The 15,711-nt window shown below is 43.0% G+C and overlaps 1 protein-coding gene across 14 annotated transcripts in view; it reads right to left on the bottom strand.

The window, feature by feature from the left end:
• Positions 1–15,711, bottom strand: part of ZBED1 (zinc finger BED-type containing 1) — a 404,682-nt gene that overhangs the window by 365,260 nt on the left and 23,711 nt on the right. For 11 of the 14 annotated variants that reach the window (XM_033947474.1, XM_033947476.1, XM_033947471.1 and 8 more), the window contains one exon: positions 6,895–9,399. The exons of 2 other annotated variants lie outside the window; for them this stretch is intronic. In XM_033947474.1, coding sequence (XP_033803365.1) covers positions 7,258–9,345 — 2,088 coding nt within the window. In that variant the 5' untranslated portion in view covers positions 9,346–9,399 and the 3' untranslated portion in view covers positions 6,895–7,257. Of the gene's footprint in view, positions 1–6,894; positions 9,400–15,711 lie in introns of those variants that run through there. One more of the 14 variants, XM_033947480.1, reaches the window with a different exon arrangement.

Below are 15,711 nucleotides of genomic sequence, written 5' to 3'. Positions count from 1 at the left end.
TAGTCATTTCCACTGTGTTTTTCTACCACTTTTTGTGCTTTGTGGGAACTGTATGGTTTTCTCCTTTTTGTGCACAATTAGGCACCGACAGTTGCAACTGTGATTGATGGTGTAACTGTTGCTATTTAATTTTAGGAACAGCAATGCCAAGTTACACTAGTATACTATAACAGCATCTTGGCACCAAGAAGCCATTTTAGAATTGGCACCAAGTGCATGGCATCAAGGTTCCAATCTATAGAACTGCGACCATATGATAAAATTTCCTCCTCCCCGTTCACCTGTGCGCCCACTTTAGCACATAAAACACATGATGAAATCACTTATAAAATCATCCCCAAGGTTATTATGCCAGCCCACTAAAAGATATTAATCATAACATATTTACATGGTCAGGTAAATTGTAATCCCAAGTAGAACATGAAAGTTGAAAATGAGATAACCTGGACTCTCATGAAATAATTTGCAAGCATTTAGGAGTAAATTCAATATACAGCATCTAAAAAAATCAGCACCAATAAAAGGACTGTTCTATAAACCATACTTAAAGTTATGCATAGTTTATAGAAAACCTAGGTTCTTGTAAATGTATCTTGTAGTCCTGAACAATAGGGTTATATATCTGAACCCACAACTTGCTTGCAGAATGCTGTCGATCATCTTTGAATTCTGTCTCTTTCCCTGGAATCTGCTCCTGCCCCCTCAGTTTGTACAAAAGCAATCATGCAGACATTAACTGGAAGGAGGGAAATGAGGAAAAATCTCCAACAATACAATTCTGTTCTGCTCTGAAACAAACATATCAATTATCATCATAAAATTCAGGTAATTGATCAAAACAGAGTTCCTGGAAGCTGTACGGGACTGCTACATGGAACAACTTGTCAAGGAACCAACGAGAGGGTCAGTTATTCTGGATCTAATCCTCAACGGGCTGAAGGGACCTGCAAAGGGAATGGAAGTAGTGGGACCATTAGGTAACAGTGACCACAACATGATCCAGTTCAAAGTGGAAGTAGAATTACCAAAGGGAAAGAGAACTATGATGCCATGAGGGAAAGGGAACTATGATGCATGAGATAAATGGTGAGAAAAAAAACTCAAAAACAGCTCCAAGAAAGTGCAGACTGTGGAGCAAGCCTGGTCCTTATTCAAAGACATGGTAAACAAGGCACAAAACCTGTATATACCCAGATTTAGAAAAGAATGCAAAAAGAATCAAACAAAATACCCGGCATGGATGACCAATAAAGTTAAGAAAAGATCATTTCGGAAGTGGAAAAAGGACAAAACCGAAGAAAATTGGAAAGAGCACAGGAAGCAACAAAAAGAATGTCACTGAGTGGTCAGAAAAGCAAAGAAAGAATACGAAGAGAGACTAGCCAAGGAAGCACGAAACTTTAAACCATTCTTCCGATATGTGAAAGGAAAGCAGCCGGTGAGGGAGGAGGTGGGACCTCTGGATGAGGGAGAAAGGAAAGGAGTGGTGAAGGAGGAAAAAAGAGGTGGCTGACAGATTAAACATGTTCTTCTCGTCGGTCTTTACAAGAGAACACACATCCAACGTGCAGGAACCATAAAAAATCTTCAAGGGGGATCAAGAGGGAAAATTATCATGTTTCAAGTTTCAAGTTTATTAATTCTTTTGATTAATCGCTTAATCATAGTTCTAAGCGATGAACATTTTAAAATACATTCAAAGGGGAACAATACAATACAAACTTAAGACAATACAATAGGTTAAAAATCAAGTTTCAAGTTTATTAATTGCATGGAGGTAAACCTCAAAGACGTACTCAAGCAGATAGATTAAAAACTGACAAATCTCCAGGCCCAGATGGAATCCACCCAAGAATACTGAAAGAGCTCAGAGACGAAACAGCGGAGTTACTACGGCAAATTTGTAACCTATCCCTGAGAACATGGGTAATCCCGAAGGACTGGAGGATAGCGAATGTTACACCTATCTTCAAAAAAGGATCGAGAGGCGTCCCAGGGAACTATAGACCGGTGAGCTTAACCTAAATTCAGGGGAAGATGGCCGAATCATTGATCAAGGAAAGTATCAATGAGCATTTAGAAAAAAATAATCTGATGAGAACAAACCAGCAAGGTTTCTGTAAAGGAAGATCATGCCAAATGGACCTACTTCATTTCTTTGAGGGGATAAGCGAACAATTGAACAAGGGTGACCCCACAGACATCGTATATCTGGATTTCCAAAAAGCCTTCGACAAGGTACCTGAGCGCCTACTAAGAAAACTGTGGAGCCATGGGGTGGTAGGGGACGTGCACAGATGGATCAGGAATTGGCTGGCGGACAGGAAACAGAGGGTAGGAGTAAAGGGACACTACCCTGACTGGTTGAGGTTTCTGTTGTTTCTGAGGCTGCTGTTTCTTTAGAGGAGGGTGATTATAAGGAGCCATCCTCGGAGTAAAACGCCGCTGATAGATAAGAGCAGGGCTTGCAGGTTTTGCAGGAGCTGGCTTTGGCTTGGGTCTGACAATAGAAGCAAAGGATTTTTCATGGTCAGACAATTTCTTGGTGGCTGCCTCAATGGATTCATCGAAGAGGTCATTGCCTTCACAAGGGATATTAGCCAAGCGGTCTTGAAGATTAGGGTCCATATCAATGGTACGAAGCTAGGCAAGACGACACATAGCTACAGAACAAGCAGCTGCTCGGGCAGACAACTCGAAGGCATCATAAGATGACTGTAGGAGATGTAATCTGAGTTGAGTTGAGATAAAGAAGCCATGACTTCTTGAAATTCAAAGTGCTTTTGAGTATCCAGATAAGGCAAGAACTTTGGTAATAGAGAAATGAGGAATTCAAAATAAGTAATGAATTAAAAATTATAATTGAGGACTTTAGAGGACATCATGGTATTTTGATAGATGCGACGTCCGAATTTGTCCATAGTTTTCCCTTCCCTTCCAGGAGGAATGTGGCATAAACCTTGGAAGGAGGATTCAACAAGCAGGGATTGATGAGATAACTGTGAGTTGTCAAACCCTTTGCGATGCACAGTTTTATACCTAGAGTCCAATTTTCCTGGAACAGCTGTATGGAAAAAGGTGTTTCCATGCATCGACCAAAAGTCTGATTCAAAAGCTTATGAAGTGGAAGCTTAAGAGACTCTGCCGGAGGTTGAGGAAGATGCATGACTTCTAGATACTCCTTGGAGTATTTGGAGCCAGTATCTAGTTGAAGATCCAAGTCCACAGCCATCTGACGAAGAAAAGATGAGAAAGATAGATGATCTGCCAATGCTTTGCCTCGAGAAGGACTCGAGGACGTCGAGGCAGCCTAGGTCGAAGAAGAAGCTTCGGCAGGAAAAAAGGCATCAAAAGGAATATGGTGACTTGGACGAGGCAATCGAAACCGGGACATCCTCGAGGTCTGGCATTGGAGATCTCAAACGAGGAGTCGGTGGTCTAGTCGAGGTTAGAGTAGATCGAGGCTTAGTGGAAGAAGGTCTTTCTTTAGAAGAAGAACTATGCCTGGAAGAAGGCCTCGATCGTTAATGAGAACTGTGCCTGGAAGCAGATCTCAAAGATCGAGGAGACTTTGCCTCGGAGATGGAAGCAGCTGACGGTATCAAAGAATGTATAGGACTGGAGGCTGTAGATCGAAGCTCCAGAGGCTTGGTGGAGGAACCTCGATGCACTCCCAAAGACTCTGCTCCTTGTATAGAGTGCGAGGATTCCTTCCGAGGTACTTGCAAAGAATCTGCTCCTTGCTGTATGTGCATTGATGCTAAACCAGACACTCGCAGAGACTCTGCACCCTGCAAAGAGTGTGTAAGGTCAGTCTGAGGCGTGGAAGCGGCTCGACCTCACGGGAGGGTAAAACTTGGACCCCCTCTTGCAACTCCCTGTGGTCTGTGACCAGCTTTGTGATGTCCGGATGTGGGGGAAAGAACGCAGTCAGAGCAACTGAGCCACTCATAATTGAGCACTGCAAAGAGGGGGCTAGATGAACTTCCAGCTTCAATTCTCACAGTGAGGTACATATAATGCCCATGAACAGTTAGAACACCATGGGGTGTTCTTCCCCCTGTACAGTGCTTCTTGACCGCTGTTCTCATACAGAGACCCAGACTCTGCCAGAGACACTGCATCCTGGGACAATAGTGGCATAGAACTGGATTTTCCAAACTTTCAGTCAGACTAAACTCCTCGGCTGGCCATCCGGCACACACCTGGCATGATACAGGGTAGGAAGGCCTGAGGGGTTCATCCCTATTGATTTTAAGTAGAATCAAGGGGTTTTGAGGCAGATGGAGGCTTTAGAGAACAAACAAAAGCATTGTTTAAAATCCAAGATGGCTTCTAAAAACAAAATTATGCCAACAGCCCATGAGGATTCCCCTGATGTACAAAAAATGCAGGGAAAAGGGTTTTAGAGGTTGGGGACTTTGGCTCTTGCTGCAGAAACCTTCAAATTTCACTTTTGGAGACTTTCTCTCCCCTCCCCCCAATTTTTCCCATAGGGCTAAGAACTCTGCCTGACAGGTTCGAAGTACGAACTTGATCTTCAGGTTGCCAGTCAGACCAATATTGGACTGAGCCTCAACCCCCGGAAAACTTAACAACGCGAAGGGAGCAAGCAGCCGGCACACTATTAAGTCCAGCCAAGCCGGGACAGAGTCAAACAGCTTGCACTCAAGCTCCTGATAAATCAAGGATGTGAGCAGCTATGCAGGGGACAGCTCCAACAAAACACAAAAGTAGGCTGGCTAGCTAAGTGCCTCCGAGGGCTGATTCTGTTAGTAGCAAACTTCCGCAGCACGAATCTGTGTCTTTTCCCAGGCAGAGGGCCCAACAAGTAGAAATCTCTGGGCACCAAGCCTCCAACTGAACACTAAGAAAAAATACCCAATAATAATAAAACCATACAGCAGAGCAGAAACACATCTGAGCAACTTGCTTTCAGGTTAAAAAAAACTGAGGATGCAGGAATGGCTTCCTGGAAAGGAGGCGGAGGTCAAAGATGATCAACAGCATTCTGCAAGCAACTTGCAGGTTCAGATCCATAACCCTAATGTTCAGGACTACTAGACACATGCCACTAGAACTAGAAATCACATCTAACTTTAGTCATGGCCATTTGCACCTAAAAAAATGTGGTGCAAATGCCCTTATTCTAAAACTACACACATCACTTAAAGGAATGCCCCCAATGTCTATGACCCGCCCATTTTTATACCCTTTTTTGACTCGCATATAATTTATGCATGTAACTCATAACTGATTCTAATTAGTGCCAATAATTGCTTGTTAAACCACCAATTATTGGAACTAATTAGATTATTCAATTAAATTGTGTACACATCAGGGACATGCTCAAATTCACACACACAATTTTCAGCACTTTTTATAGAATTAGAAGGTCAGTGTGTTAGATAAAGGCCTAAAAGGAAGTCAATGCTAGGTAAGCTTGCATTTGAACATATGATTTTTTTAATTAAAAAAGGATTACTTCCTGCCTATCACCTCAGTGCAGTTACACTTTTCCCAGAAATAATTTTATGAAGTATATAATACATCCAATATATGGTTACATCAAAATAAGGATAAATTAATGAGTTCACTTCCATCTGGTTTAAGAATTTTTTTCATTTTACTATTCCTAAATTTTTAACTGATAGAAAATTCATACAGCCTGCTTTTAAAACTCTGTTCTCACTATAATCCAAATAAAACAGCCAATGTGATATTTTCATACTCATAAATTATTTTTGTTCAATTTTCCAAACTTTTTTTTTTAATTCATAGATTCTGAACAGAATTGTTTTTACCTTGGAGTCAAATCAGGTGCCAAACTAGAAGCAGGTTTAACCGAGATTATCAATAACCAATTTGCTGGACCAGCCTGCTAATTCACAGAGCCCTTCATACTACTCAGTTAGGAGTAAGGCATGAGGTTCATTATTATCATAGTATTGTAAACAAAAAACTAACTCTTTGGGAAACTCTGCCCCTGAGAGAAAGCATTGCATAAATTAAATTTTTAGGATGTTTGCTTTTTAAAATTTGTTGTATTCCTTAGTAATATTTAGTCTGCATATTGGCAACAGAAATTGAAGTGACTTTACAGAAGATTTGAATAATTTAAGAAAGGACAAGGCACTGTCCCCTATAAATATTATTATTTTTGTTGTGACTTATCTTTGAATACATTGGGGTCCTTTTACTAAGCTGTGGTAAAAAAATGACCTTAGTATACACTTGTACAGGTTTCACACACCCCTCTCGCCCCCCAAATACTAAAGCCATTTTTACTGCAATATTAAATGCTGTTGCCGCTAGCATGCAGCCATTAAAAAAAATGAGTGCATGTGCATTTATTATCACCCATTTTGTAAGTGATAAGGGCTCATGAGCTATTCCTGTGCTAACCCGTTAGCTTGCAGTACTATTGCTGTGTTGAATAGCACAGGAATACCCACTTTCCATCCCAGACATACCTCGTCAAAACAAAAATTAGTAACATATTTTTAGCGCTAATTTGGTAGTTACAACAGGGTGCCTAAGCATGGCTCACAGTATGCCATTGTAAGCTGCATTAGGCGAATGTTAGTAAAAAGGCTCCATTATTTCTTTTAGGGAAGTTTAATTATGGAAAATGTCTCTCTTCTATTATTGCTATGGCCACTATTTGTGAAATGCTCCTGAAGTCCATTCTTTGACTGTTCTTGTTACATTTATCTCTTGCATATACTAGTTTGATGACTGTAAGATCTGATGAACATTACCATTTTATCAAGATTCATAATGATGAAAGTTTGGGGGGGGGGGTTTTGGGGGGGAGATGGTGGTGTTTTATCAATGGTTTCACTTATCCACTCCCAGCCACCACCAATTTTTTTTTTCAAATAGAAACATGTATATTTTAAAGAGAACAAAACCCTGAAGCTTTGCTTTTATTGAGGAATTTAAAATGTCAAATTACAATACCAAGCAAGCCTTACAAAAGGATTCTTTGCTTTCAGTTTATAAGGTTCAAAGACCACCACCAGACTTCCTTTTTTTCTGAATTTAGTGTCCAAGGATGGTGGATCATATACCATGATAACTTAACATTGTGCAGAGCACACATATATTGGAAGCTAAAATCAACTCGTTTTATAACTGTTCAATATTTACAGTGATCATAGCATCCAACACAATGTGGTTTTGGTAACAAGACAAATACCTTTCGTTATTATTATTATTATTACTATTACCATTAAATGTACCATGAGCATTCCTTTAAATGAACCCACTGTCCCTTATAGTGAAAAAACTGTTGCTCACATTAACTGAATCATTTAAATTAAAAATGTGTTCCTGTTGTAAGCCCCACTCCCCTTCATCCTCATCTTCGGGTTCTTGTTCAGAACTATTTCGAGTGTTTTCATACAAAAAGATCTGTTCATCTACATGTGCTGGAGCCAATCGATTCCTCTTAGCACTCACAACATTAGCAGATGAACTAAAAAGCCGTTCGGGGAAGACCCTGGTGGCCAGAATGCACCAGTATTTCTGAAGTACCTTTGGTAATACAGGGAATAATGCCAGTCGGTCAGACCACCATTTCAGTGGGTCCTCATTCAGACCAAGGACTTTTTGCGACTTAAAATTGCTCAGTTCCTCAATGATCTGAGCATGCCACTCCTCTTGGTCTTCCGAGGTCCCAGTCTGGCAGAAGATTTCCGCAAGCATGTTGTTAATGCTGCTGGTTGGGGGAGGGGTGGAAGAGATGACCATTTTTTTAAGTGGCGGCTCTTCTGAAATCGAAAAGCCTTTTTCATCAGGTCTGAAAGAGTTATCCTTTCCTCTCTCTAAAAGGCTTTTTGCTTCCTCCACCACTCTGTTCTCAACCTGTGTGCGTTCAAATGCAGAAAGGAAAGGAAGTTTTTTGTACCTAGGATCCAGAAAGGTTGCAACATTAAGAAACATGTCTATCTCAGGTGTCTGCTGGTAGGTTGTAGATAACTCTTTGGCTATCACTTCCTTGGCCATGCTTATTTCTTTCAAATCAGTTTCCTTAATGTTCAAAGTAGTATTGAGCAGCATGTGAAGAAGGGGTTTCACCATACTTATAGTGGGATACTTTGAAGTTGACATCATTTCTGCTACCTGTTTAAATGGCTGCAGCAAGTCCACCAAACCTTCAATAGTATTCCACTCACTCGATTCTAACATTAGGTGATGGTTATTGCTGTCTTCAACCAGAACAGCTGCAATCACAAACTGTTGCTCCTTAAGACGCAGTAGCATTGCAAGTGTACTACCCCACCAGGAAACACGGTCGCTTATCAGCATGCAAGGCAACAGAGTCTGCTGCTTCTGTTTCTCATTTAACATGTACATTGCCACTGTGGATTGCTGAAAATATTCAACTAACCTCCTGCACCTGGCAAGAAGCCCACAGAGTTTTGGAAGCTGGAAAGCTTCTTGTATTCCAGCATTAAAAGTCTGTCCCAGACAAGGCATATCCACTGGAATATCCAAGAGAGAGCAAGCTTTTACAATGTCTTTACTGTAGTCTGTTGTAGCACCAAAGACTTTTGTATTAAGTCCCCATTCAATGAAGACCTCATAAAGAACTCGGGTAATAGTCTCTGCAGTATTTTCCTCTGGCACTTCAAATGTTTTTAAACATCGTGAGTTCACAGACAGGTAGTTAGAAGCGCCATTGTTTAGGAAATGAGCTGAAAGGGTCACATATAGCCTGTTCTGATTTTCACTTCTCCACATATCTGTAGAAATTCCACACCATAAAATGTCAGTAAGCTCCTTTAATATAATCTCTCGAACCACATTGTACTTTTCAGGTATTGCCTTAGTACAGAAGAATTTTCTGCTTGGAAGCTCATACCTGGGATCAGCTGTTTTCAAGAGTGCTTTAAATGTAGGTTCGTCCACAATGGAGGCAGGATACATGCCCTCACAAATAAAGCTGATTACTGCAGATGTCAGTTCTTGGTGTTTTTTGTTTTCATAGCTATGGCTGGTTTTCATAATGAAAGTTTCCTGGACAACCTGCTGTGAAGATTCTGGCTTCAGCTTTGAAAATGCGGTAGCAAAGGCTTCCCTCATCTGTTCAGTGTTACTTTTCACAAACTCACAGAACTCATCTGGGTGGTTTTTCTCAAGATGGTATGAAAGGTTGGAAGTATTCCCAGAATAGGCAATCTGAGCCATACAGATGCGACAATAGATCTTCTTCCACTGTAATATGCATCCTTCAGCATTGGTGTCAAACCCAAAGTATTTCCACACTTTACTTTTTGCTCTGGGATGAGCAACTAGTTTAAGGTCTGACTGAAAACTCTCTGAGCTTTTGTTCTCCATTTCTTCTGAGCCACCGTTCCGTCCTTTGATCCTTCACTCATGAATGAGCACCTGCTAAAAAGGCAGGAAGATAAAACAGACAATGAGAAAGCAGGAGTCTAATCATACCAGGTTATGCAAAATCAACACTTTTCACAAAAGTCAACCAATGCAGTGAAAAGAAAACCCCTTAAAAATACAGTATCTATAAGGTGGTAAATTAAAGTGACAAAAAATTATTCACATGAAGCCCCATTTTAAATAAAGTGAACATCAAGGGAGGAATAGATACATCCAAGGTTAGGATGTGCTCAGTTCCCCGTTCTTTAGAAAAGTCTCTGCCAAAGACACAGCCTTTTGTAAAATACATAAAAGACCATGCAGGAGTGTGCATTGAACTGATAGTAATTTTAGAAATGGACAGTCAACAAGGAACGGCTCCATTTCACACCTTTATGTGGTTGTAGCCAAGAACATCACAAGTGCAGCAATCCAGATAGCAAACATCAAGTGAACATTTGTATACAACTTAAAAAGTTGAACTGCTTAAAATCTTGGCCACATTTAAGATTTGAATTAAAAACATAAGTAAATAAATAAAGAATATTATACCAGTTTTATCTAATTGCATATTTTAGCTTTATATCAAATTGATCAAATGTTTGAATAATGCACTGGTATTTAATCAAACCCACTTACCCCCTCTCTTCTATGAAACCGCGCTAGCGGTTTCTAGCGCAGGGGAGCCGTACTGAATGTCCTGCACTGCTCCCGACGCTCATAGGAACTCAATGAGCATTGGGAACATCGCGGGCCATTCAGCGTGGTTTCATAGAAGAGGGGGGGTTACAGTTAGTAACTGTGGGAGAAAATGAGTCATTAGAAGGTACACTAGAGACTTGTGAAGAATTTTCTTGTTTTGGGCAGAAATTTTGCCGAAAACTCCTGGTCCCAAAACCTATGTTGGTTGTAATTATTTTATTACATGTGGGGTAATTCTGCACAACTGAATAATATAGAATTTGCACTGAATTCCCTTTCCATCCAGGATTCTGCTTTTGCTGCACAGAATTCTGCACAGGATCTAAATAGGCATGTCTACTGGCACAGTTAAGCCTACAAAAGTAATACGAGCCTTCCTCCCATCTCCCGATACACACCCCCAGCTTGTCCCGTTCATTACCTCTGGACCCTTCACTCTTTCTATGGTGTCCCACAGGGTTCAAATTCGGTTATGAGAACCAGTGTGGTAGAGGATCAGGATGTAGCCTGGTATGCAGCCACTCTCCTGCTCCTCTGCTTGAGTTGAGCACTAGGGACGGGGAAGCCCAGAGGAAATGAATGGGACAAGTCGAGTTATGACGCTTAGAATGGGTGAGGCTTGGGGAGTGAGAGGTGAGAGAAGATGAAAGGGGAAATATGAGGACAGGATGCTCTCAAAACTGTGCATACCAGAGGTACAAGGGCAAGGAGAAAAAGGAGAAGATGAAGGCAAGGTGGGGGCCACCATGGGTGTAGTGCGAGGATAAAGAGTGTGGGAGAGACAGAAATGAATGTAGGTGTATGTTATGTACAGAGGGGAAAAGAGAGAGGTAGGGAGGGAGAGGTGTATTGGAGGGGATTCTCAAAGAGATGGGGGAACATGTGCAGAGTGGAGGTAGGTTTGAGAGACAATGATGAGAAAGTTATGACTGGGTGGGGGCAAAGACTGACAGAGTGCTATTACGGAGTATGTGCTGTCGACTGAGAGAATTTATGGGGATGGAATGTGTGGAGAGCATTCTGAGAGAACTATAAGACTGTGGGCCACTCCCTTCAGAAACTGAGCCACCTCTCTATGCAAGGCCAGAGAGATGCCTCTCATCTTCCCCTGAAAAGGAAAAATTATGTTCTTACCTGTTAATTTTCTTTCCCTTAGACGCAGCAGATGAATCCAGAGACCAATGGGATAGCTCACATCTACCAGCAGGCGGAGATAGAGAAACTGATTAACAGGTGGTCCTATTGGCTGGCACTCCTCCTGTCTCATCAGTATAGCTCCTTGCCCAAGCACACGTAACCAGCAATAGGCATAGCATATAAAAAACTTCTTTCCCATAACAAATCTCAAAATGCAATAATACAGAAAACAACCTGCCATAATAACAAACTGCGAAAGTTGCAAAAGAAAAAACCGAGAGACAATATCCAGAAAGGGTGGGGCTCTGGATTCATCTGCTGCGTCTAAGGGAAAGAAAATTAACAGGTAAGAACATAATTTTTCCTTCCCTAGCAACAGCAGCAGATGAATCCAGAGACCAATGGGATGTAGCAAAGCAATCCTCAATCTGGGTGGGAAGCAAACGCCGCCTCTGCAACAACCGAAGCACAAAACGCCCCTACCGCATGCGCCCCCACATCCAAGCAGAAATGGGGAGAGAAAGCACGCTCGGAAGACCAATTAGCCGTGAGACAAATCTCCTCCAAGGAAAAAACCTCTGGGCCGAGCCCAAGAAGTAGCCATCGCTCCAGCGGAATGGTCATGAAGTTCTTTCGCCAACCGCTTCCCTGCCAGCAAGCAAGCATAAAGAATGTCCTCCTGGACCCATTGAGTGATGGAGGCTTCGGACGCCACCAAACGTTTGAGGCGTCCCTTGAAGAATGCAAAAAGGAGATATAAACAACTAAAAGTCGTAAGAAACCGAGCTCACGTACATATCAAAAAATGCAGTGAATAAAAGCACTGCTCCCAATTTCCCCTCCCAGGAAGAAGGAAGGAAAAGCGAGCATGACATAAAAGAAAGGATGACACCCCCCTAGAAAGAAATAATGGTACCATCCGAACTGATACCCCATATTTCGGAAATCAGAAATAGGAATCCCCGTTGAACAAGGCCTGCAACATAGAAAACTGCAGAGCTGAAGCCATGGCCACAAGAAACCCCATGTTCAACGGCACAGCCCTTTAGAGTCCCAAAAGACAAGGATGAAATGAAGCCTTCGGTATACTGAGAAGAAGTACGTGAAGATTGTACTCCAAACCGGGCTTTCTAAGAGGCGCATGAATATACCGGACTCTGTTTAGGACCTGAACTACATGAAGCTGAAAAGTAAGCGAAGAGCAATATACCTAGCCCTTGTAACAAGCTAAGAATGGCACTAGAAGCTGAAGGGAATTGAACGCTAAGCCCTCGGCAATACACCTGTGCCAAAAAGGAACTCTGGAATGGTTCAAACGTTAAGAAGCACCCAAGAAAGGAAAAACCTCCAAAAGGAAGCAGAAGCCACAGGAGAAGACGTCCGTAGCACCTGGATAAGAGAAGAAACAACCTGCTTCACATAATCCTTACACGTCAGCCAAGATTTTTCAAAAAACTAGGTCGTAATACTAAAGTAGTACAAATATCCATGTTGAACGGACCCTAGGTGAGCAAAGCCGGAGATACCAAGAAACTTCTTAGTCCGGCTGTTGAAAGACTCATCAAATCCGCAAAGCAAGGATGGCGCCGCCAATCCAGAGATTCTACAAATACTGTGCCCGGAAAGCGAGCTCGAGGTGGCAAATCCAAGCCATCATCAGCCAGCGGAAAACACTGAAAAAGAGAAGGCAGAAGCGAAAAAGGAGCCATGCAGCTACCCCCTCTAACTCCCACTCCCTGGGCCCGCCGAAGAAGCTAGGAAGCTTAGAATTGAGAGACAAGGCCATGAGGTCTAGGTCAAGCAGATCTCACTTCCATAAAAAGAGCTAGAACGCTTGAGCCACAAATCTCAATATCCAGGATGCAGAAGATTACACTATTACTAACATGCACACTTTCCAGAGCGTGCACAGCGCTGTACACTGTAACATACAAGAAATGGGCCATGCTCAGATTCCGCGGAGAGAAAGTCTATCCAAACTCTTATCCTGATCCATAAAAGGATCTGCCAACAGAAGACGAAGATGAGAGTACACCCATTGAAGCAGAACAACTTCACCTGCCAATGAGTACAACACTTACTGCCCAAGCAGTAGAGAAATACCCCCATCCTAATACTGACCAAAAGGACCCGGAAGAATGATCTGAAGCTCCAGAAAGGTAGCCTGACCCTGCTCAAGAGCAGAAGAATGAACAAGAACTGAGTCGCCTCTGAAGACCAGACTCCAGGAGCTGAGGATGGAAGCCACGGAGCCCCCCAACCCGACAGCCCGGGATGGTCGGTGGTCATGAGATAGTCCAGCAAAGACCGAGACATGCTTTGAAAAGAGAAATCGCGCGGAGCCACCAAATCATACAGAGTGATGCAGGAGGAGCATACCAAATAATTGGTGCCCTGAGATACCGGGAACCACCGGAACAAAAGCGACTGCTGTAGCGTAAGAAGGGGAAAGCAAGCCGAAGTCCCCAGTGGAGTCAGCAATATGGATCCCAGAAACTGTACAGAATCCCATACTCTTGGTCATGGTAAGCGAAGAAGAATACCAATCTGAGACCGAGACCCCACGCCCAAGTCTCCGGAAAGAAACACGTCTCTCCTATATGAATAAAAACATCACCCCGATATACCTATAAATAGTACAGGAGAAAAGAGTGCTGTGCAAATTCAAAGATGCACGTGTAAAGAACTGAGGAAAAGATATCACCCTTTTCGTGTCAGTCAAATGGCCCGACTGGAAGTCGTCCGAATCAAGCAGGCAGTCAAGAAGAAATTAGATGAATCGCCTGGTAGCACCAAAACGGTACCTCCGCCCACATCACCTAAAACGTTCGTGAAGCCTTGGGTAGGCAAAATGGCATGTGCCAAAACCGAAAGCGCCGCTCCAAGAGAGGCAGGCAAACCAAGTGCCGATTCGGAGTCCATAGAGAAAATGTAAATATACTCCCAGGTTGTCTGCAGAAATGTGTAACCCCGAGAAACTAATTCAGCAGAATGGGATCCAGCCTGCCCAATGCCCCCTATCTCGGGCACTATGCGGTAAGTGGAACAACGTCCCTTAGTTCCCGAAGAACTACAAGAACCGTCCTGAGGACCAGTAACACTGAAAAGGGAAACACAAAACATAGAGACTCCAAGAACGAACTGGAAAACCTGAGGAGAATGCAAAGATGCAAGCATCCTGAAAAATCTTCACAGCCCTCTGACCTGACATTATAGTGTCTTCTCCCTCATGAGAAAGCCTGAAGAGTCATTGGAAGAAGTCAAGATCCCCTCAGAATGAAGTGCAGAAGGTCAGGGAATGGCAGAATAAGACTGTAGGATCTGCAAGAAGATTCTCCTAGGAAAAATCAAGGTTCACAATGTAAAGAGGAATATACTGGAACCATGAAAACAGTACTAACCCCATGCAACATGAGCGAAATACGTATGTCCTTTAAAGTGAATACGTACTAGACTCAATCAAGATGCTGCATCTACCGCCCTGTGGAAAACAACAGCATCCTTACAGGTATCAGACAAAGCTCACATCGTTAATGAGAGCTTCAGGGATGAGGCTAACAGCCACATAGTGCGTGATCCTCCATGGGTTTGATAGAATAGGTAACTGGCTCCTGGTGAAAAGGAGCTGTACAGCCCTTTCTGTCTGGTTGGGGGGCCCGTCTAGCATGTGCCATGAGAAAATGGTGACAGGAGAAACCAGCGTGATAAGCATGGAAATCTGAAGTCCAGGCCCCTTCAGAAATAGAGAAAGAGAGTCCTGGCCGCAGGAATATGCGCAGTGTCATTATGCCCATAGAGACAGCCCGAACTTGGAAACTGCTTGTACTACCTTTAGGCATAAATATCCTGTGCCACTACTAGACACATGCAGCTCAGCACAGAGGCCCAAACAAGGACAGTTACCAATAGACAAAGGCTCAATCTGCAGGGACCCCAAGAGAGACAATGAGATACCTGTGTGAAATACAGGGCACTATCTTACTGCTGATCTCACTGTGCCGTGAGTTGCCGTATATGTCGCCCCAGTCTGGAGACAAACCGAGACTGGGTGACCTAGCACAGGTCAGAGTCTCTCTGGTAAACCCCTTGAGTGCTAACCCCAGAGTCCGATTAAACAAGCAGCTTCCTTCAAGGGAGTACAGCAGGAACATAGACATAGACATATAAAGCTGCCCAAGCTTGTCCCAAAGCTGGTGAAACACATACAACTTGTCTGAACCGGAAAGGAGAGAAGCCCCGGCATACCCTGACCAAAGTCAGCTGGAAACAAACTACCGGAACGCTGCAGCTCTCCCACCATCGCCGGAGACCCATGCGCACACCTGATTCTCGCTGACACGTGGCCGCTGCATCAACGCTCCTAGAAACATAGTCGGATTCGAGCCCCGCAAAATTTACCCTGCCGCGGCTTGCATAGAAAGAAAATCAGACTCGGGGAATAACCAGAAGAACGGCCCACAGCGCCGGAAAAAACATATCCCATGTCAT

The sequence above is a fragment of the Geotrypetes seraphini genome, chromosome 6 (genome assembly GCF_902459505.1).
Source record: "Geotrypetes seraphini chromosome 6, aGeoSer1.1, whole genome shotgun sequence".
NCBI classification, from domain to species: domain Eukaryota; kingdom Metazoa; phylum Chordata; class Amphibia; order Gymnophiona; family Dermophiidae; genus Geotrypetes; species Geotrypetes seraphini.
The sequence above is the reverse complement of the archived record's forward strand: the minus strand, read 5'-3'. Positions and strand labels throughout refer to the sequence as shown.